Genomic DNA, 21,762 nt, shown 5'->3' on the forward strand with positions numbered 1-21,762 from the left:
TTTCTTTCACCCTTTTTGAGATATCTGCCCACCTTCTGCTGAGACGTACCTTAGAGTTATCAATCCCTTCTTCCTAATTTGTGGTTCCTAGAGAGAATTAAGTCCTAATTCCCTTTGGAAACCTTTATATACAGTGAATTAATCTCTCTCCTGTGTATCTACAATGGTTCTAGTATTGTACCATTCTGCAAAGAATTGGGAAAATAGTCACTCAAATGATTTTCTGTGGCCATGTGAAGAACCCCAAATGTTAGAGGACCTATAAATTAGGCCATCATGGCTGCTCTGTTTCGTGGTGGTAATGATAATGGCAGTGGCTGCTTTCATCTATCTCCCAAGGTGTCCTTTATATATTTTTTAAATAGATTTTTTTAAAGAGCAGTTTTAGGTTTATAGCAAAATTAAGCAGAGGGTACAGAGATTTTCCATTGTAATTTTTTAGTTTCTGTAGGCTTTATCATTAAGCATAAAGTATGACACATAAATAAATAAACACATAGCATTTTCAAAATGATTTATCTTTAGGAAATTCTTTTCTATGCTGAGATCTATATTTTCTTCCATACATTTAAAAATTTTTTATCTTCCATATATTTTAAGGTCTTGGCCTTTCACATTTAGTATACCTGGAATTTATTTTTCCATTTGGTGTGATTTAGAGACTTCATTTTATTTTTTACCTTTTGGATATGTCCAGTGTACTTACTGAACATTTAGTCTTTTTTTCCTTCCAGTCAATTTTAATGTCATGTTTTCACATCATTATTTCTATGTATGCCAGATCTATGTCTAAATTTTCTTTTCTGTTCTTTTGATGTGTTTGTCTATCCTTAGATCAACACCAAACTGTCTTAATTATTTTAGTTTTCCAATAATTCATAATACCTAGTAGGTTAAGTCCTTTTACATTTTATTATGCTGTTTCTTTTTCTTTTTTATTTCAAATGTGTTTTAGAACCACCTTGTCAGGCTCTTTGCAAAACCTTGTTAGGGTTTTCATTGGAATATATAAATTAATTAGGAATGAATTGACATCTTAATGATATAATTCATCATTCATTAAATATTTATGGAGTACTTCTATGTATACTGGGAACTGGGAATATAGCAGTGAACAAAATTCACAAATATCTCCAGACTCATGGAGCTTACATGGTAGTCAAAGGACATAGACTATGAACAAAATAAATAAATTGTATACTCTATTATTCATAATAGCCAAAAACTGGGAGCAATCTAAAAGTTCATCAAATGTATATCCATACAATGAAATAATATTCAGCAAGAAAAAGGAATAAATACCTATATATGCAACAACTCAGGCAAATGTCAAAAGTACTATACTGGGTGTAAGAAGCCAGATGCAATAGATTACATATTATATGATTCCATTTATATGAAATTTCTACAAAAGGCAAAAACTATAGTGACAGATCATCAGTTGTCTGGGGCTTGAAATGGGAATGAGAATTGACTGCAAAGGAGTTTGAGGGAACTTTTAGAAGATGGAAATGTTGGGGATCCCTGGGTGGCTCAGCTGTTTCGTGCCTGCCTTTGGCCCAGGGCGCAATCCTGGAGTCCCGGGATCGAGTCCCATGTCGGGCTCCCGGCATGGAGCCTGCTTCTCCCTCTCCCTATGTCTCTGCCTCTCTCTCTCTATGTCTATCGTAAATAAATAAAAATAAATCTTTAAAATAAAATAAAGAAGATGGAAGTGTTGTGAAACTGAGTTATGATGGTTGGCAAATTGTATATTTACTAAAACTTAGTTGTATACTTACAGTGGGCAAATTTTATGGTATATAAATCAAATCTCAATGAAGCTGTTTAAAATAATTATTTTATACCAGTACAGATGAGCCTTGAAAACATGTTAAGTCACAAGCCAATTACAAAAAAAAACAGATGTTATATGATTTCACTTATATTAACTATACAAAACAGACAGAGCTTATTGAGATAGAAAGTAGATTGATAGTTGCCTCGGGCTGGGGTGATTGGGAGGGAAATAGTGACTTATTAGTGGGTAGGGGTTTCTTTTTGGGGTGATTGAAAATCTAAAAAAATTGTGATGATTGCATAACTCTATAAAGATACTAAAAGCCAATGAATTGTATACATTAAATGGGTCAGTCATATGGTAGGTTTATCTCAAGCTGTTCTAGACAATGAATAAAATTACTGCTATATATGAAGGAGACTTAGGGGAGGGAAGTGGTGGTAATGGTACTGGTGATGCTGGTGCTGATGAGGAAGGCCTCACTGAGAAGGTTCTATAGCTGAGCAAAGACTTGAAAGAAATGAGACATTAAGCTGTATGGTTACCTTGGGGAAGAACTTTCTAGGAAGAAGGAAGATCCTGAGAAAGGAGCCTGTCTGGCATGTTTGAGGAGCAGCAGTGAGGCCAGAGTGGCTGAGCAAGGGAGAGCACAGTAGGAAGTGAAGTTGGGAGGTGCAGGGCCCCTCTGTGGACTTCAGTTTTTACAGTAAGGGAGATGGGGAGTCAGTGCAGAGTTTTGAGTGACTCATCTGACACATGTTTTTAACAGTGGCTGCTGTGCTGAAAATAAAATGTAGGTAGCCTCTGTAGGAGCAGGGAAACCAGTTAGAAGGCAGCAATCCAGGAGAGAGAGAACAGTGACTTGGACCCCAAGGTTGGGGAAAAGTGGTCAGATTTTGAATGTATTTTGAAGGAAGAAGCAATAAGATTTGCTGACGGATTGAAGATGAGATGTGAAAGAAAGAGAAGAGTCGGTCAAAGAAGATGCCGGATTTTTTGGCCAGGGAAACTGAGAGAGGGAAGATTGAGGATAAAGCAGATTTGGTGGGGGGGGGGGGATGCCAGGAGTTCTGTTTTTGACATGTTTGAGAAGCTCATTAGACATCCAAGGACAGATTTGAGTAAGCAAATTGGATTTTAAAATTTGGAGTCTAGGGAAGAAATCCTGAAGTAAAGACAGTATTTAAAGCTAGCTAGGATTCCTCCAATCTACCAACACCAATATATTTAGAAAGACAAGACTTTATTTTCCCTTAATATAGGCTTTTAAACATCCTTAAACATCCCCTCTCTCCAAAAATAATAAATATGTTGATTTTCTTCTATTTCAGGATCTGCAAGATGAAGTTCAAAGGGAGAATACTAATCTGCAAAAACTACAGGCCCAGAAACAGCAAGTACAGGAACTCCTTGATGGACTGGATGAACAGAAGTCCCAGCTGGAGGAGCAACTGAAGGAAGTTAGAAAGAAATGTGCTGAGGAGGCCCAGCTGGTAAAGTCTGGCCATTCCATGCAGCCTGTATCTGTACCTTAGTTGCTTTTCCTAGCATAAGATGGAAACATTCTTTGCTTGTTGTATTGCTGCTGTGGTTGTTAGGTGGCAATCTAGTCAATACTTGTGGCACATGAAGGAGTTGGAGCACTGTTCATCTGGAAATTGCAGGCCCTCTTTAGGGGAAAGAGGGCACTTAGTGCAGTACTTTTTCAAATTTTAGCTGAAAGTGTGGTACCTATGCCTTCAAGTCCCCTCTATTCATTTCCTAATTGCCCTTTTCTATCAAAAGTATATACTTCAAAAAACACCAAAAGAGTAAACTGAATAAATAAATGTGTTTGCATTATGGAACATTTTAATGACAACTCTTTTTTTTTAATCCCACTTTCTTTTCATTCACTCCCATGTTACAGATCTCATCCCTGAAAGCTGAATTAACTAGTCAAGAATCACAGATCTCTACTTATGAGGAAGAGCTGGCCAAAGCTAGGGAAGAGCTGAGTCGCCTACAGCAAGAAACAGCAGAATTGGAGGAGAGTGTGGAGTCAGGCAAGGCTCAGCTGGGGCCTCTTCAGCAGCACCTGCAAGATTCACAACAGGAAATAAGTTCAGTAAGTCTTTGTGGCAATGAGAAATATGCTCAAATGGGGCCTGCCTCACCATGTCCTTTTAGCAAATAATACTTTCTCAACTTGTGTTCCTTTTCCTTCTGCCTCATCTGTTATTCATTTTTCATTCATTTTATACAAGTAAGTTTCTTGTTGCCTGTTCTAAGTTAAAATTGTCATACATCTTGTATATCTCATTATTATCATAAGAGTCATGGCTAAGGGTGCAGGTTTTGTAGATGTATGGTTTAGGCTTAAGTGCTAGCTCTTCCACTTACTGCCTGAATCATCTTAGTATCAAATGCCTCATCTTTAAAATTGAAGAATTAACAATCCCTCTACTTTTTAGGTCTGCTGTAAGGATTAAATGAAATGTAAAGGATTAAACACTGTGAGACAGTTTAGCATAGTGTTTGGTACATAAATGCTCCAAATGTTGCTTATTTTTATAAATAATAACCTCGCACCTTCCCTTTTGTGATTCTAATCTTAAAACCAGTTTTGTTTATTTGGAGACCTTTATTATTTTAATTAGGAAATTGTTTTTTTATATAGATAAACATGTCGTGTTGTGTGGGTCCAGAGTATAGATCTCCTGCTTTGTTATTTCTAGGCTTCCCTAAATGAAGAATAATATTTTATAGAATGATAGTAAGATGGTTAGTTATGAGAAGAGAGATCATATAGCTCATTCTTTTCATTTTGAATTTGAACAAACTGAAGCCAAGAAAGATTAAGTAACTTGCCTGTGGTTACATTGCCTTTAAAAGAGCCGGAACCGGGCAGCCCCAGCGCCGCCTGCAGGCCAGGGCGTGATCCTGGAGACCCTGGATCAAGTCCCACATCAGGCTCTCTGTATGATGCCTGCTTCTCCCTCTGCCTGTGTCTCTGCCTCTCTTTCTCTGTCTCTATGAATAAATAATAATAAAAAAAAAATCTAAAAAAAAAAAAGAGCCAGAACCTAGAATCCAGATTTTCTAACATGTAGTCCAGTGTCCTCAGTTAATTATTATGTATAATGAAGTCCTATCCATTGATAGGCCTCCTTCCCCTCTCTTGTCTGACAGGTAAATACCTACTCACTTATCTTGCAAGACATAGCTTATTTCTTTATAGCATTTTCTGAACCCTGCCTCTATTGGTCTCTCCTTTTACAGAAATAGTAACATTTTTCCCTGCATATTTGTTTATGTGTCTGTCTCCCCCATCATACTGAGCTTTTTAGTCTAGGTCTTTTTTATATATTTTTTTAAAGATTTTTATTTATTTATTCATGAGAGAGAGAAAGAGAGAGAGAACGAGGCAGAGACACAGACAGAGGCAGAAGCAGGTTCCACGCAGGAAGCCCCACGTGGGACTCGATCGGGTCTCCAGGATCAGGGCCTGGGCTGAAGGCAGTGCTAAATCGCTGAGCCACCCGGGCTGCCCAGGTCTAGGTCTTATTTATACTCAATGAACAGGTAACCTGAAAGAAGGCTATTCTAGTGGGAATGCTATCAGCTGAATGAATATTCTTTAAAATTATTTTCTTCTTTGAGTTTTTTTTTTGAGGTATAATTTACATACCATAAAATTTACAGGTTTTATTTTATTTTATTATTTTTTAAGATTTTATTTATTCATGAGAGACACACACAGAGAGAGAGAGAGAGGCAGAGACACAGGCAGAGGGAGAAGCAGGCTCCATGCAAGGAGCTGATGTGGGACTGGATCCCAGGTCTCCAGGATCACACCCTGGGCTGCAGGCGGCGCTAAACCGCTGCGCCACCGGGGCTGCCCTACAGGTTTTTAATAATACAGTTCAGTGATTTTCAATAAATTTAGAATTGTTCAAACATCACAATCCAATTTTAGAACATTTCTATCACTCCTAAAAAGATCCCTTGCACCCATTTGTAGTGAGTCCCTGCTTCTACCCCTAGGTAAGTACTACTGCTTTCTGATTCTAAAGGTTTGCCTTTTCTGAGCATTTCAAGTAGATGAAATCAAACATTATATACATTATCTTTTTTCATGTGGTTTCCTTCACAAGCATAGTGTTTTTGAGGCTCATTTGTGTTGTAGCATGTTTCAACATTATTATTTCATTGTATAAAGTATTTTGTTTATCCATTCACTGATTAATGGGCATTTGATTCTTTCTACTTGTTGGCTGTTACGAATAATGCTGCTATGAACATTTGCAAACAATTATTTGTGTGGATATGTTTTCATTTCTCTTAGGTATGGAATAGTTGGTTATATTGTGAAATTATGTTTAAATTTTTTTTAACTTTAAATTGCCAAAGTTTTCCAAAGTCACTACCATTCACATTCCCAGTAATAATATATGAGGGTTCCAGTTTCTCCAGTCTTACTGAGACTTTTTTTTTTTTAATTTTTATTTATTTATGATAGTCACGGAGAGAGAGAGAGAGAGAGAGAGAGAGAGAGAGGCAGAGACACAGGCAGAGGGAGAAGCAGGCTCCATGCACCGGGAGCCCGACGTGGGATTCGATCCCGGGTCTCCAGGATCGCACCCTGGGCCAAAGGCAGGCGCTAAACCGCTGCGCCACCCAGGGATCCCCTTACTGAGACTTTTACTGTCTACTTAACTGATTTTAGTCATCCTAGTAGGTATGAAGTGGTATCTCATAGTTTCTAATTTATATTTTTCTTTTTTTTTTAAGATTTTATTTATTTATTCGTGAGAGACACAAAGAATGGCAGAGACATAGGCAGGGGGAGAAGCAGGCTCCCTGTGGGGAACCCGATGTGGGACTCGATCCAATTAACCTGGTATCAGGCCCTGAGTCGAAGGCAGACGCTCAACCACTGAGCCACCCGAGCATCCCTCTAATTTATATTTTTTTAATGACTAGTGATGTTGAGTATCTTTTCATGTGCTTATTAGCCATTTGTATATCCTTTTGGATATCCTTTATATCCTTTGACTCAAGGCATGATCCCAGGGTTCGGGATCGAGTCCCACATTGGGTTTCCCACAGGGAGCCTACTTCTCCCTCTGCTATGCCTCTGCCTCTCTCTCTCTCTGTCTTTCATGAATAAATAAAAAAAATCTTTAAGTAAAAATTAGATTGTCTAATTATTATTAAATTACAAGAGTTTAGGGGATTCCTGGGTGGCTCAGTGGTTTGGCACCTGCCTTTGGCTTAGGGCTTGATCTTGGAGACCTGGGGTCGAGTACCATGTCGGGCTCCCTGCATGGAGCCTGCTTCTCCCTCTGCCTGTGTCTCTGCCTCTCTCTCTCTCTCTCTCTGTCTCTCATGAATGAATGAATGAATGAATGAATAAATAAATAAATAAATAAATAAATAAATAAATAAATAAATAAGAGTTTAAAAAATTCTGGATAGCTTTGCGCAGTGGCAGTGTCATAGCCAATGAGGTTTACCTGAGGCACAATTATTACTAGTTAAAAATTCTGGATATAAGTTCTTTACCAGAATATTTGATTTGCAAGTAATTTCTCCCAGTCTCTGGCTTGTTTTTTCATTTTCTTTTCTTTGAGTTTTTTGAAAGAGAAGTTATTTCAAAGGAAGGAACATAAATGAGAAAAGTAGAAAGGACTCTGGATATTACAAATTATCACTGAGAAAAAAAAATTATCACTGAGAAAAGAAGACACTGTTTCTGAACAAGGAAAATAATTTCAGCAAACTATACTACCAAGTGTGCCAGATGATATTAGGTACTTATGGAAGGAATTATATCCTTGCAAACTGATCTTCATACCTTAAGAACAAACATACCAGGGAGCACCTGGCTGGCTCATTTGGTAGGGCATTGTGACTCTTGATCTTCGGGTCATAATTGTAAGTTCATTCCCTACGTTGGGTGTAGAGTATTTTTGAAAAATAAATAAAAAATAAAAAAAATTAAAATAAACATACCAATTTCTTATATTTGACTTAGTGACTTGTGTGTCTTTCCCACAGAGGGCAGCAGTTTCCCATGGGCCTATAAAAAATGAAAATCCAGTACTTTATAAATATACAATTATGCAAATATAAAATTATCCTGAGACTTTAATTGCTCTTTAAAGCTAAACTGTAGCTTTTCTGTTAAAAGGGAGAACTGAGGAAAAATTTCTGACTTGCTAAATTTTCATTTTTACTTCTTTGTATTTATGGTAGGAAAAAGCAAAGAACCTTTGGCTTTAATTCTATGTATCTTACTTACACAATATTTGCTGTTTTTATCCAAGTATTACTGGCATTCTGATAGTTTATTGCATTTCTCTTGCACAGTTTGCAAAGAGCTTGTGTTAGTTGTATGATTTTTTTTTTTTTTCTGTATCCTCTAAGTTTATGCAGAGACCAAGGAAGAAGACAGGCTAAGTGACAGGTACGTGAGAGAGCCAGACACAGGAAAGCCTAGTTTTGTTCAAGATATTATTATCTCAAAAGTAACTTAAAGGAATAAATTGTCTTAAATAGTACTCTTTGATAGGCAAGTATTTCCATACAGTGTTTCATCTATATGATGGTTATTAGTGTTAAGGTTTTAAATTGTAGACTGAAAAGGTATAGTGGATATTGAAATTGATTTAATGGTCATGATAAAAGCATTTTTAAAAAATGAAGTTAAGACAGGAGTGTTCTGGAGTGTTCAGAACTTTTGAGTCTTTGGTGCTCCTGATCACCAAAGTATTCTTTATTTGGGATTCCTTGAGCTAACCCAACTTGACATACTGGTCATCATCTTGTAGACATAGTCTTATTGCTCTTCAAATGCAGCCTGAAATCAGGTGTTGAATCCATTTTGTGAGCTTCAGTAGTTTCAGTCAGGGACAAGAAAAAGTCAGAAGGAACATGACTATAAAATAGAGAGGATGGGATCCCTGGGTGGCGCAGCGGTTTGGCGCCTGCCTTTGGCCCAGGGCGTGATCCTGGAGACCCGGTATCGAATCCCACGTCGGGCTCCCAGTGCATGGAGCCTGCTTCTCCCTCTGCCTCTCTCTCTCTCTCTCTCTGTGTGACTATCATAAATAAATAAAAAATTAAAAAAAAATAAAAATAAAAAATAAAATAAAATAAAATAAAATAGAGAGGAGATATTGGGCAGCCCTGAAGCAAATGGACTAGAGGAGAGCTCTGCCTCTGGCCCCCACAGAAAAAACCTCCCTGACCTGTAGAGTTAGTGATTGTGCCCAACTCAGTGAGAAAAACTGCCTGATCCATAAAACATAAAATTATTTTCTCCATGTAACATAAACCCATTTTATACGTGCACATTTGTTTCCTAATACACATTCCAAGTTTTTAATGTATAAAAAATTAAATTAACTATTGTTAATGATGGAGTACTACACTATGTACATTTTTAAAATAGAAAGTGAAAAGTCTTGTTTTGCTCATGTTTTTTTCCATTAATATCAACACTTTTGAGTAGAATCAAAGAATATTATTTGTAAAACCGATACAAGAAATAAAGATAATCTAATTTTCTTCCATAAAAAAAAATAAAGAAATAAAGAAAAAGAGACATCTGCTAATTCCAGCTCCTGGAGTAGAACAGTGTTTGGAGCATGGGACCTGTTCTGTCTGCACAGGGTGTACCTGTCTGTGTGCCTGCGCATTCCTACGTATACCTATATAGGTTGTTTTTATTTAGAAAAAATAAAGACATACTTTATATACAAAAAATAAAATAGAATGCAATAAGACAGAATAGGAAATATAAGCACGCATTACATGGAATAAAGATACATAAAGATTATAAGGATTATATTATAAAATTATAAGGATTATTTAAGGATTCATGAAACTTTCACAGCTGTATGTGCATGTGTGCATGTAAATTATACATATGGATGAATGTGTCTGCATTACATATATATGTTTATGTATGTATATATACACAGAGAGACCTGTTCAAATAAATACATATATTTACTGGGTTAGGAAGTAAAATCTACTTCTTTCTATAGATTAAAGTAAAAAAAAAAAGTTTATAAACCACAACTCAATAGCACTGGGAATATACAAGGCATATGCTGTGTGTTACAAATGTGTAACATTTTGGATTATTAGTTTAAATTCTAAATACAATGCAATTTGATAGACACATATGCTTACTGATATCCACGGTTTGAACCTAAATTACACGCTTACAGTACACTTACATCATTGTGCTAGATGTTGGAGATACAAAGGTGATAGCAAAAGTTATGGTCCCTACTCTCAAAGAGCTCAATGTTTTTAACTTTTTAAAAATGGAGTGAATTAGTGGAAAAAAAACAGGGAAACTTAATTCGTATTATGGTGAGAAAATGCTAGTGTGCTAGGCACTTTTATGCACATTGTCCATTATTTACGCACAGACATTTACATTTTACAGAATTCTTTCAAATATATCTTTGCTTCATTTAATCATCTGTGGAGATAGTTCTTACTTTAGGATTAAGAAATGAAGGCTTGAAGAAGTTACTTCGACTAAGGTCACTTAACTGAAAGGTGACAGAGCTCAATTGACGTCTGTTTTCCCAGTCCAATATAGTGTTCTTTTCCCAGGTTATGACCCTGGAAAGATCTGTGGTAAATAACAGATTCCAAAATGAGCAACCTAAAAACCTCATGCAGAAAATAAGATTAGAGGCACTGAGTCTTTTTTTTTTTAATTTTTATTTATTTATGATAGTCACAGAGAGAGAGAGAGAGAGGTAGAGACTTAGGCAGAGGGAGAAGCAGGCTCCATGCATTGGGAGCCCGATGTGGGATTTGATCCTGGGTCTCCAGGATCACGTCCTGGGCCAAAGGCAGGCGCTAAACCGCTGCGCCACCCAGGGATCCCCAGAGGCACTGAGTCTTGATTCATGAAATGTCAGTAGGAAATATTTATATTTGCTAAAAACAAAAAATACAGCATGTAATATAAAAAAATGTATTTTATGAAAAATGGGAACTATTCAGTAAAATTTCATTCATTACGCCTTTCACTAAAAGCATATTTTGATTTTTCCCTCTCTTCAATTTCTTTGAGATATTTACTAATTTATTTTTTTTATTATAGATGTTAGTATGAATAAGCATCATCTTTCCCCAGCCTCTGGCCCCAGCATTTTTCTTTTAATATATATTACAGTTTATTGAATTCTGCCTCTCTGTCCTACCGTTGTTCCAGGAATATAAAGTCACTTGGATACTGAAATCCAAACTACTTTGTCCTTTATTTAATATATTTGGAATAGCTTAGATTTACCACTTCCTAGGACTCTAGCCCATTAATAAATAATACCAGAGCATAGGACAGTAGCTCATTTTGCCTTAGTCTTCACTCTTCTCCTTCCCAGTAGGAGTATAGATAGCTCCAAAATGTTGTGTGCTCTCCCTCAGCTTCCTTTTTGCCCCCCAAAACTTCATCACAAAATCTTCCCTTGTTCTGTTACTTTGCTGTCTTTTTCCCAATATGCTGACCCTTTTTCTAGTTATACCAAAAGGACACCAAAATATGGATAATTGAATCAAAATTCTTGAAGCTTTCAAAAGATGTACAAAAGTGAATCCATATATACTGGAATTTCAAGAGAACTCATGGAGATGGATTACTGAAATCTCTCTAAATCATGCTGCATTCCCAGAGTATTTTCCCTAATGGAAGCAAATTTATCATTGACCAAACCTAGGGATGTAGCTATTTAAATTTTTTGTGTCTTTCTAGTAATAAATTCTGTTTTGTATTTCTACTTTGTGTTGACAGATGCAAATGAAACTGATGGAAATGAAAGAGCTGGAAAGCCATAATAATCAATTAAATTGGTGCAGTAGCCCACACAGCATTCTTGTAAATGGTGCTACAGATTATTGCAGCCTCAGCACCAGCAGCAGTGAAACAGCTAACCTTAATGAGCATGCTGAAGGCCAAGGCAACTTGGAGTCAGAGCCCATACACCAGGAGTCTCCAGTGAGTCTAGTAGTTCTATAATCTTCATAATCAACTTCAGAAAAAAAAAACTGATACAGATCAAAGTTTTTGTTGATGTCATACTTCATATAAATATAGAATCATGCCTCATCTGAGGACAGTTGCGTTTTGTTTTGTTTTCAGAGGCAGAGAGTAGGTACTGATCCAACAGTTCCAGTACTTTGAACTAATGTAAAAGTTAATTTTGACTAATCTATTATATAAAGCATGTTTTCAAAACAGTAGCTCTATAGATAGTAACTTTTTAAAACATTTTTTTAAAGTATTCTCACCCAACACTGAGAATAACTATTTCATAATGTTGAGGACACTTATCTTCCAGTTATTTAGAAAGTACCAGCTGTGTGCAGCAGTGCTGCTCTTATATATGAGAGCTGCAGAGACAAAAGACTGTAACTCTGCCTTTAAGCAGCATACAGTTTAGCAGTTGTAACACTATACTATGTTAAAGGGCTCTGATCATGGAAGCATGAGATATTCAGGTAGGACAGCTTGGAGGAGGCTCAAGATTTTATAGAGAAAGCTTTATAGGTGAGCTTCACAGTAAGAAGTGTTAAGCAAAGAAGAAGATGGTGTATTCCTGGCAGAGAAAACAGTATTTACATAGGTATGAGATGAGAGAAACATGCTGCACAGAGTCAGAAGAAATTCTCAAAGGATATCTTGTGATGGTGGGGAAAGTATTGATAGGAGATGAGGCTCTCTTATAGTGGCTCCCTGCATTATCTCTTACTTAAAATATAGATGTCTGTACCCCACTGCAAACTTGCTGAACTAGAGTTTCTGGGATGGTGCCAGGTACATATATTTTTACAAAAAAATTCCATGGGTGATTATGATGTGCATTGCACCTGGATAAAAGTGACCACTTTTAGGTCAAAAAGGGCAAGAGGGTTCATCTTGAAGCATTGGAGGATTTATCTTACTGCACTGAGTAACCATTGAAGAATTTAAGCAAGACGTGACATAATTGCACTTACCTTTTAGAAAAATGTAGAAAATGGATTTGAGAGTGGGACTGAACATGCAGAGATATGTTAAGAGACTGTTGGAATGGTCTATGTGAGATGGTTTTAGCCTAAACTTAAGCAGTAATGGGAGGGATGATGACAAGAATACAAGTTTGAAATACATTAAAGACATAAAATTAACAGACTTGGTTTTTATTTAGGCATTGCAATCAAAAGGTTATCCTTCAAAGACATAGGGTGATATGGAGATTTTCCCTGTCACTTCTTAAAACTCTTTTTTTTTTTTTTTAAGATTTTATTCATTTATTCATGAGAGACAGAGACAGAGAGAAAGGCAGAGACACAGGCAGAGGGAGAAGCAGGCTCCTTGCAGGGAGCTCAATGTGAGACTCGATCCCGGGTCTCCAGGATCACGCCCTGGGCCAAAGGCGGCACTAAACCACTGAGCCCCCCGGGCTGCCCTTCCCTGTCACTTCTTAAGCCCTGTTTCCTACTGATCTAAATCCAGAAAGCCGTGGGAAGCCATTGAAGGACCTTTAACCAAACAGTCCTGATCAGATTAGTATTTTTTTATTTTATTTTATTTTTTTTCAGATTCGTATTTTAGATCTATTCCTTTAGCTACTCTAAAAAGGGTCATTTGAAAGGGCACATGTTGGAGGCAAGAAGGCAGTTGGAAGGTTAAGCTGGATCAGAATGATGATACTATAAATGGATGATAGTGACAGTGAAGATGGAGAGGAATGGATTTGAGGAGGAGGTGGGAGGTAAAACAGCAAGACTTGGAGGCTAGGTGGGAGATGACCAAAGGGAAGTGGTTAAGTGGTTAAATTTTGTGGCCTGAGTGACTTTGATGCTTGATGATACCATTTTCCAAAGAAAGATTTTAAGAGAACTCATTTAATGAATACATTCTGCTTGTCTTTTGTTTTTTAGTAATTTTTGGTTATCCTTTGTCAGTTTCCTCTGCTGAGTAGAAAATACATAGTTTAGTCCATGTAGCATTAATATTTTGTAGGTAAGAAGTAGTCCTGAAATACTGCCTTCTGGTGTGCCTGATGATAATGAAGTGGCGACTACAGCTGTTAATGAGAAAGTTTGTCCTGAATTTAATACTGACAGACATTCAAAAGAGGTAAAAATAATTTTATATATATATACATATATATATATTTGTGTGTGTATGTATATGTTCTCATTACTGGTTTCCCTAGATGGGCTACACACTGTTTTAAACTAAGGAAAGAAAAATGTATTAAGTGAGCTTTATGACTACAGAAATATTTGTTGTATTACCATCCATTGATATTTTTCAAAGCATTTTATTTCAAAATCTTAAAACTGGTTCCTAAAAGAATACTTTTTAATTTAAAATTATTTTTAGGGCGATCCATTTAATGCAGAATCCAGTTCACTGACAGATCCAGTTGCAGACACAAACTTGGATTTTTTCCAGTCTGATCCTTTTGTTGGCAGTAAGTACTCTTCTTATATTATGGATTTACCAAAAAAGTCTTTTTAATGTAACGATATAAGAATGAGGGCTTCAGTTTTGAGATCCTACTTGTTACAACAAAAGTGGAGGATGTAGAGATGTGATATGTTATATTTGCTGGTATTTGTCCTCTTCAAGCAACTAACTCACTTCTAGGACTAAGCCACTGATTATGTCTGAGGAGCCCCTGATTAAGAGCATGTTTCTTGTTCAGAATAAGGACCAAAAGAAAGAGATATTATGGACCAGGAGAGGAGATTAAGTACTCTTAGGTCAACCAGCGATTTTTTACTAATGTGCCAACATCATGCTTTTATTTATTTTTTAAAGATTTTATTTATTTATTCATGAGAAACAGAGAGAGAGGCAGAGACACAGGCAGAGGGAGAAGCAGGCTCCATGCAGGGTTCCCGACACGGGACTCGTTCCTGGGACTCCAGGATCATGTCCTGGGTCGAAGGCTGGCGCTAAACCGCTGAGCCACCCAGGGATCCCCACATCATGCTTTTAAACGGTGGAATCAATAGCAGTTAGAAGCCTGATCCCTGCCCTTATGGTGCCTATATTGTTATTGAAGAAATAAAAGTTTAATAAATTGAAATACCTGGTGTCCATGTAAACTATGTTAAATACCACTGGAGTCAAAGCTCTTTTTGCATTTTATTTATTTCCAAGTCAGTTTATTGAAATTGATAGGTCATTTTACAACAGTTTTATTTTTTTTTTTCCTCCAAGGTTTTATTTAACTTCCAGTTAGTTGGGGATCCCTGGTGGCTCAGCAGTTTAACGCCTGTCTTCGGCCCAGGGAGTGATCCTGGAGTCCCAGGATCAAGTCCCACATTAGGCTCCCTACATGGAGCCTGCTTCTCCCTCTGCCTGTGTCTCTCCCTCTCTCTTTCTCTGTGTGTGTGTCTCTCATGAATAAATAAATAAAATCTTGGGCAGCCCAGGTGGCTCAGCGGTTTAGCGCCACCTTCAGCCCAGGGTGTGATCAGGGACCTGGGATCAAGTCCCACACCGGGCACCCTACATGGAGCCTGCTTCTCCCTCTGCCTGTGTCTCTGTCTGTCTGTCTCTCTCTGTGTGTCTCTCATGAAAAAATAAAATCTTTAAAAATAAAGTCTAGAACAAAAATTTAATTTAAAAAAATATAAAATCTTTAAAAAAATAAATTCCCGTTAGTTAACATACAATATAATATTAGTTTCAGGTGTAGAATTTAGTGAATCATCACTTACATACAACACCTGGTGCTCAGGACAACAAATGCCCTCCTTAATCCCCATCACACATTTAACCCATGTTTTCTCCCCCACCCAGGAGAACTCCTCTCTTGTTATCATTAGTGTATTCTCTATAGTTAAGACTATGTTTCTTGGCTTGCCTTTTTTCCCCCCATGGTCTTTTTTTGTTTGTTTGTTTCTTAAATTGCACTTATGAGTGAAGTCATATAGTATTTCTTTCTCTGACTTATTTTCTTAGCATAATACTCTAGCTCATTTGTTGTTGCAAATGAGAAGATTTCATTCTTTTTTGTTGGCTGAGTAACATTCCACTACATGCACATGTGTGTGTGTGCGCGCACACACACACCCCATGTCTTTGGTATCCATTCATCAGTTGATGAACATTTGGTCTGTTTCCATTAATTTGGCTATTGTAGGTAATGCTGCTGTAAACATTGGAGTGCATGTATCCCTTTAAATTAGTATTTTTGTATTCTTTGGGTAAATACCATTGATGCAATTGCTGGGTCCTAGGGTAGTTTTATTTTTAATTTTTTGAAGAACCTCCATACTGGTTTCCAGACTGGCCACACCAGTTTGCATTCCCACCCACAGTGCAAGAGGGTTCCCCTTTCTCCACATCCTCGTCAATACCTGTTGTTTCTTCTGCTGTTGAGTTTAGCCATTCTGACAGGTGTGAGGTGGTATCTCATTGTAGTTTTGGTATGCATTTCCCTGATGATGAGTGATGTTGAACATCTGTACATCGTCTTTGGAAAGATGTCTATTCGTGTCATTTGCCCACTTTTTTTTTTTTTAAGATTTTATTTATTTGAGAGAGAGTATGAGCAGGGTCAGAGGGACAAGCAGACTCCCCAGTTGAGCATGGAGTCTGATGTGGACCTTGATCTCAGGACCCTGAGATCATGACCTGAGCCAAAGTCAAATGCTTAACCGACTGAGCCACCCAGGAGATCCTGCCCACTTTTTAATTGGATTATTTGGTTTTTGGGTGTTGAGTTCTACAAGTTCTTTATATATTTTGGATACTAACCCCTTATTGGATATATCATTTGCAAATATCTTCTGTGGACCGTCTTTCCATGTGCTGATTGGTCATTTGTATTCCTTCTTTGGAGAAATATTTATTCAAATAATTTGCCCATTTTTATTGCTAGTCTTTTTACTGTCAACTTGTAAGAGTTCTTCACATATTCTGAATATAAGTCCCTTATCAAATATTTGATTTGCAAATGTTTTCATGTATTTTGCGTTGTCTTAATTTTGATGAAGTCCAATTTATCTGTATTTAGTCACTTGTGTTTTTGATGTCGTGTCTAAGAGCCAAAAATCATGAAGATTTACTCTTAGATTTTCTTCTAAGAGTTTTATAATTTTAGCTATTATATTTAGATCTTTGATCCATTTTTAGTTAATTTTAGAATACAGTATGAGATGGGGGTCTAGCTTTATTTTTTTTTAATTTTTTAAATTTTATTTATGATAGTCACACACAGAGAGAGAGAGAGAGGCAGAGACATAGGCAGAGGGAGAAGCAGGCTCCATGTACCAGGAGCCCGACGTGGGATTCGATCCCAGGTCTCCAGGATCGCGCCCTGGGCCAAAGGCAGGCGCCAAACCGCTGCGCCACCCAGGGATCCCTAGCTTTATTCTTTATTCTTGAAAAGATTATGTTTTCCCTGTGGAATTAATTATCTTGGCATTCTTGTCAAAAATCAATGACTGTAAATGTAAGGATTTATTTCTGGACTCTTTAGTTCTAGAATTATTTTATACTGTAGTAAAGAGCTCAGTGTCTTTGTTTCTATAGTGGTGATGGTAATTCCCATTCAGTATTCTTGCGAAGAGTATTTTTTTAATAGAGTTATTGCTGTTGTGCCTGTCTGTTCCCTTCTATCTGTAACCTCATCTTGTGATCAAAGGATAAGTATAGTTGGCTCCGATTAAAATTTGCTTCATTTGTGAGGTATCTTGGTGTTATGCCTTAACTCTTTATTATTTTAAATGTTTCCTAAAGGTGCATGGCATTTAGTGTTTTATCTACTTTGAGGTAGAGTTAATGAAACAGATTTTGCTTTAAGAAACTGCTCTTGTGGGGTCCCTGGGTGGCGCAGCGGTTTGGCGCCTGCCTTTGGCCCAGGGCGCGATCCTGGAGACCCGGGATCGAGTCCCACGTCGGGCTCCCAGTGCATGGAGCCTGCTTCTCCCTCTGCCTGTGTCTCTGCCTCTCTCTCTCTCTCACTGTGTGCCTATCATAAATGAATAAAATAAAATTAAATTAAAAAAAAAAAAGAAAGAAACTGCTCTTGTTTAAAGTTACCTTTAAATAACAGTCTCACAACAGTAAATATTGTTACTGTGATTTCTACTTATCACAGGTGATCCTTTCAAAGATGATCCTTTTGGAAAAATTGGTAAGTATATCATTGAAATCCAACTTAGCTGTAATTTGATTCTGCTCAATTATAAACCTATATTGTATTTAGAAATGAGAGATCAAAGTTAGATAGTTAAAGGAAGTGGACTTCCTTTTTATTCAGTTTTTAAAACTGATATAAAGGCCCCATTAAAATGTTGTATGTGCCTGGCATTTTCAGAGACAAAGTGATAGATTCTTGTGAATTTGCTTAGTGAACTATTAGCTTTACTTTTTAAAAAATGACATTAGTGTTTATATTTTGATACTTTTAATAATCCTTAGACTGATTTCTCCTTGTTAGCCGAAGACTAGATGAGTATAACGATCTATGCTACTACAGTGTTCAGAGCATTTTGTTTTCTAAGAATGCAATGTATGAATGGGGGAAAAGGGAACCTCTTAAAGAATTACTAAATGTCAGGCTTTATAAGACATTCTTTTCCTGGGATTTTACACTAGAATAAAGCAAATCTTGCGTCCATTTGTTATGCTTCCCAGACCTGTTCCAAATAACTTAGTTAGGTGAAAGACTATTTTTAATAAAATCACAAAGGAATTTGTGATTCCTCCTTCCCTAGAATTAGAATCATCAGCTAGAGGAATTATTTAAACCTAGCATACAGGTAATCCTTGTTTAATAAATATTGGAATTATTGATGTGTTCTGGGTGAATGATGAACAAGTAGGAAAAAGAATATTAATTAAAGTTATTTTAGGTGCAGCTGTATATTTTTTATGATCAATAATCGTAATGCAAAGCACCTCATTTAGATCCTGCAGAAGTTCAAGATGTCTTTTAATTAAGACAATTATACTTTCAGGTGATAGTAAATTTGGTGTAGTAGTTTTTAGTCTTTCATATATGTGCTATATTTTCTTAGATCCATTTGGAGGTGATCCTTTCAAAGGTTCAGATCCATTTGCATCTGACTGTTTCTTCAAGCAGTCTTCTACTGATCCCTTTGCCACTTCAAGTACTGACCCTTTCAGTGCAGCCAGCAATAGCAGTAATACATCGGTAAGTGGGAGGGATAAAAACTGTTAAATAACAAGCGTCCTAAGTGAGTTTCTTGGAATATACAGTGATGAAAGGATCCTCTTTTAGATTAATTCTGATGAGCTATTAAAATTTCAATCTCATCCAATTCATCTAGTTTTTGGTTCAGACTGGCATTTCACAGTGTTATCACCCCCTATAATTGGCTGGAATAACTAATTTTATCTGAAAATCAAGTCCATCCTTAATAAAGATCAAATATTATTCCATTTGGGATATTTAAAATAAATTATTGGAAATCCAAAAACCAGTCTTAAAGCTTTTCAGAAACATGTAGTATGCATTATTGAAATAATGAAAATTAACCTAAAAATAATATTAATGTTTTAGAAGATTAAATCATTTATATTATTTTATAGACACATTTTATACATATTTTGTAACACATACATGTAAGTCTTGTAAAGAAATACAAATTCCCACTGTTAGGCTTTTGTAATCTTTACAACCTTGCAAGGTAGATGTTGGTAGCCCTATTTTAACAATAAGGACACTGGGACTGGGAAGTAACCAAGGTCATACAGCTAAGTGCTTACATCTGGAGGCTATAAAAAAATCTTTATATTATGGGTATTTAAACATACTCAAAATAGAGTAATATAATGAAATATTTTAAGAAACCTCCATGTATCCATTACCCAATTTCAGTAATTATGAATGGTTTTGGAATTTTTTTGTTTTTATTTTTTATTTGAAGGTTTATTCTTTTAAGCAGGATGTTTCACATCTATAAGTAAAACAGACCCAAAAAAGAACAGTTGGTTGACAGGCATTTGAAGCAAAAATTTTGTCTTCCAATTATCTTAGATTAAGAATATTCTCTTAAGGGATCCCTGGGTGGCGCAGTGGTTTGGCGCCTGCCTTTGGCCCAGGGCGCGGTCCTGGAGACCCGGGATCGAGTCCCACGTCGGGCTCCCGGTGCATGGAGCCTGCTTCTCCCTCTGCCTGTGTCTCTGCCTCTCTGTGTGTGTGTGTGTGTGTGTGACTATCATGGATAGGGAAAAAAAAAAAAAAGAATATTCTCTTAAAAGAGTAATTGATTCTATTAAAGTTAGTAGATTTTGATATTCTTTACTGAGTGCAGTAAGAAACTAAAAAAAAAAAAAAGAAAGAAAGCAATTAAAGAACTATTTGGCCAACAACTAGTATTTTCCATTGGTGTAAAAGTGAGGAAGTGCCTTTGTAACTAAATATTTGTGGTTTCCACAGGCTACTGGATACTATTTTTCTACAATACTTAGTTTGCAGTATGGACCGATTTGCCAAATTCTTCTAAAATTGGCTGTAACCTGAATTATTTCTTTTCCTTTTACTTTATTCTAGTCTCTGATGCTTCGCTATTATCATTAAAGAGCAAGAAACCAAAAAAAAACAAAACAAAAAAACAAAACACCCAAAGTAGCTCTTCCTAATTTAAAAAATAAAACGAGTTTCTCCTGTTCCTCTTGCCTTTTGAAAAATTTCCACCATTTGTTGTATTTACTTTTTCTCTTTCCTCACCAGTTTGTGAAAGCAGGATTGCCCTTGCTGACTGCTCTTGTTTTCAAAATTAAAAACAGAACAGAAAACCAAGTTGGCAATATATTAATAGCTATGTTTATCTCACCTCTTCCTATACCTAAGTTATGGGGCTAAGTTCTGTTCATGTGTTGCCCATTTAATCTTCACACTATTCCTATGAGCTCATGTTTCTATCCTCTTTTTTAAGATAAAGTAAATGAGGCTTAAAGAGGTTAAGTGATAGTAAGTGGTAGAACTGAGTCCAAACCTTGGTCTATCTGACCAAAATCTAAGGTCTTCACCCCTGTAGTCTAAGATTTAAACTTAATTCTTCCCGACTACGGAGCCCTTGTGTTTTGTAATTTTTCTTCTTTTCAAACAGGCCTCTGATTATGTTTCTAGATCTGAATCTCCCCAGAAGTCTTTTCTATTCCCTCAAGGCTAATCTCTGCTCTCAGAGGGACATAATTTAAAAAACCAAAGCAAAACAAAATAACTGCCATTTCTTACTCTCCTAGCTAGTGTCTGGTGGCATTGTGTAGGTACTAAGTCATACAGTCAAAGTGAGGGGTAGATGGCTGATGTAGAAGGAAATTTCAGTGATAAATTTGGTGACCTTGTAGGAGGATGTTGGTACATTATTTCTAAAAAATACCATCTGAATCGTAGTTGTGAAAATTACTTCTGTGTACTAAATTGCCTAATTATCAAACTGAACATAGCATAAAGAGAGTTTTAATGGCCTCTTTTTCCTTCATAGGCTACGCAGTCCATCCTGTCCCCCTTGCTGTCTCAATGGCCTCTTAGGTGCCTCTTAGGTGGTATATGAGGAAGGAATAGAAATTAAACCTGACACTCATGTAGGCCTACTTTTCTATTTCCTTCTGTGATGGCTAATAAAATCTATAAGCTTTTGTTAAAAATCAGGCCTGTTAGATTTTTTTTCCCTGTGAAATTCAAGAAAGAAAGCAAAATAATTGGTAACTTATGTCAGTGACTATCTCTCACACTGGTATTTTGACTGTAGTATTAGGAACCATGCAAAGTTACCTGGCATTACAGACCACATTAATGTTTTTCTTTGATTGCTCTTTATTCATTCAGCAGATATAATTAGAATATAAGCTAGTATGCTAGTTTTATAATAATATCATTGGCATCAGTTAAAATAAGTACTATCATCTTCAGTTCTAAAAATTTCATTAGCGTTAATTACTTCTTTCTGCTAGTAGTTTAAATGGATTCTCTTTTATAAAGGGAGAA

General features: G+C 36.5%; 1 protein-coding gene and 1 pseudogene across 9 annotated transcripts in view; both read left to right on the forward strand.

The window, feature by feature from the left end:
• The window catches only part of EPS15 (epidermal growth factor receptor pathway substrate 15), a 143,434-nt gene that overhangs the window by 92,134 nt on the left and 29,538 nt on the right, over positions 1 to 21,762 (forward strand). For 7 of the 9 annotated variants that reach the window (XM_049093899.1, XM_049093898.1, XM_049093895.1 and 4 more), the window contains 7 exons: positions 3,112 to 3,273; positions 3,690 to 3,887; positions 11,586 to 11,789; positions 13,800 to 13,916; positions 14,166 to 14,256; positions 17,902 to 17,937; positions 18,824 to 18,960. In XM_049093899.1, coding sequence (XP_048949856.1) covers positions 3,112 to 3,273; positions 3,690 to 3,887; positions 11,586 to 11,789; positions 13,800 to 13,916; positions 14,166 to 14,256; positions 17,902 to 17,937; positions 18,824 to 18,960 — 945 coding nt within the window. The remainder of the gene's footprint in view (positions 1 to 3,111; positions 3,274 to 3,689; positions 3,888 to 11,585; positions 11,790 to 13,799; positions 13,917 to 14,165; positions 14,257 to 17,901; positions 17,938 to 18,823; positions 18,961 to 21,762) is intronic. The other 2 variants (XM_049093897.1, XM_025420098.3) reach the window with 1 other exon arrangement.
• Positions 7,239 to 7,354, forward strand: LOC112642662 (U4 spliceosomal RNA; annotated as a pseudogene).

The sequence above is a fragment of the Canis lupus genome, chromosome 15 (assembly GCF_003254725.2).
Source record: "Canis lupus dingo isolate Sandy chromosome 15, ASM325472v2, whole genome shotgun sequence".
Lineage (NCBI taxonomy): Eukaryota > Metazoa > Chordata > Mammalia > Carnivora > Canidae > Canis > Canis lupus.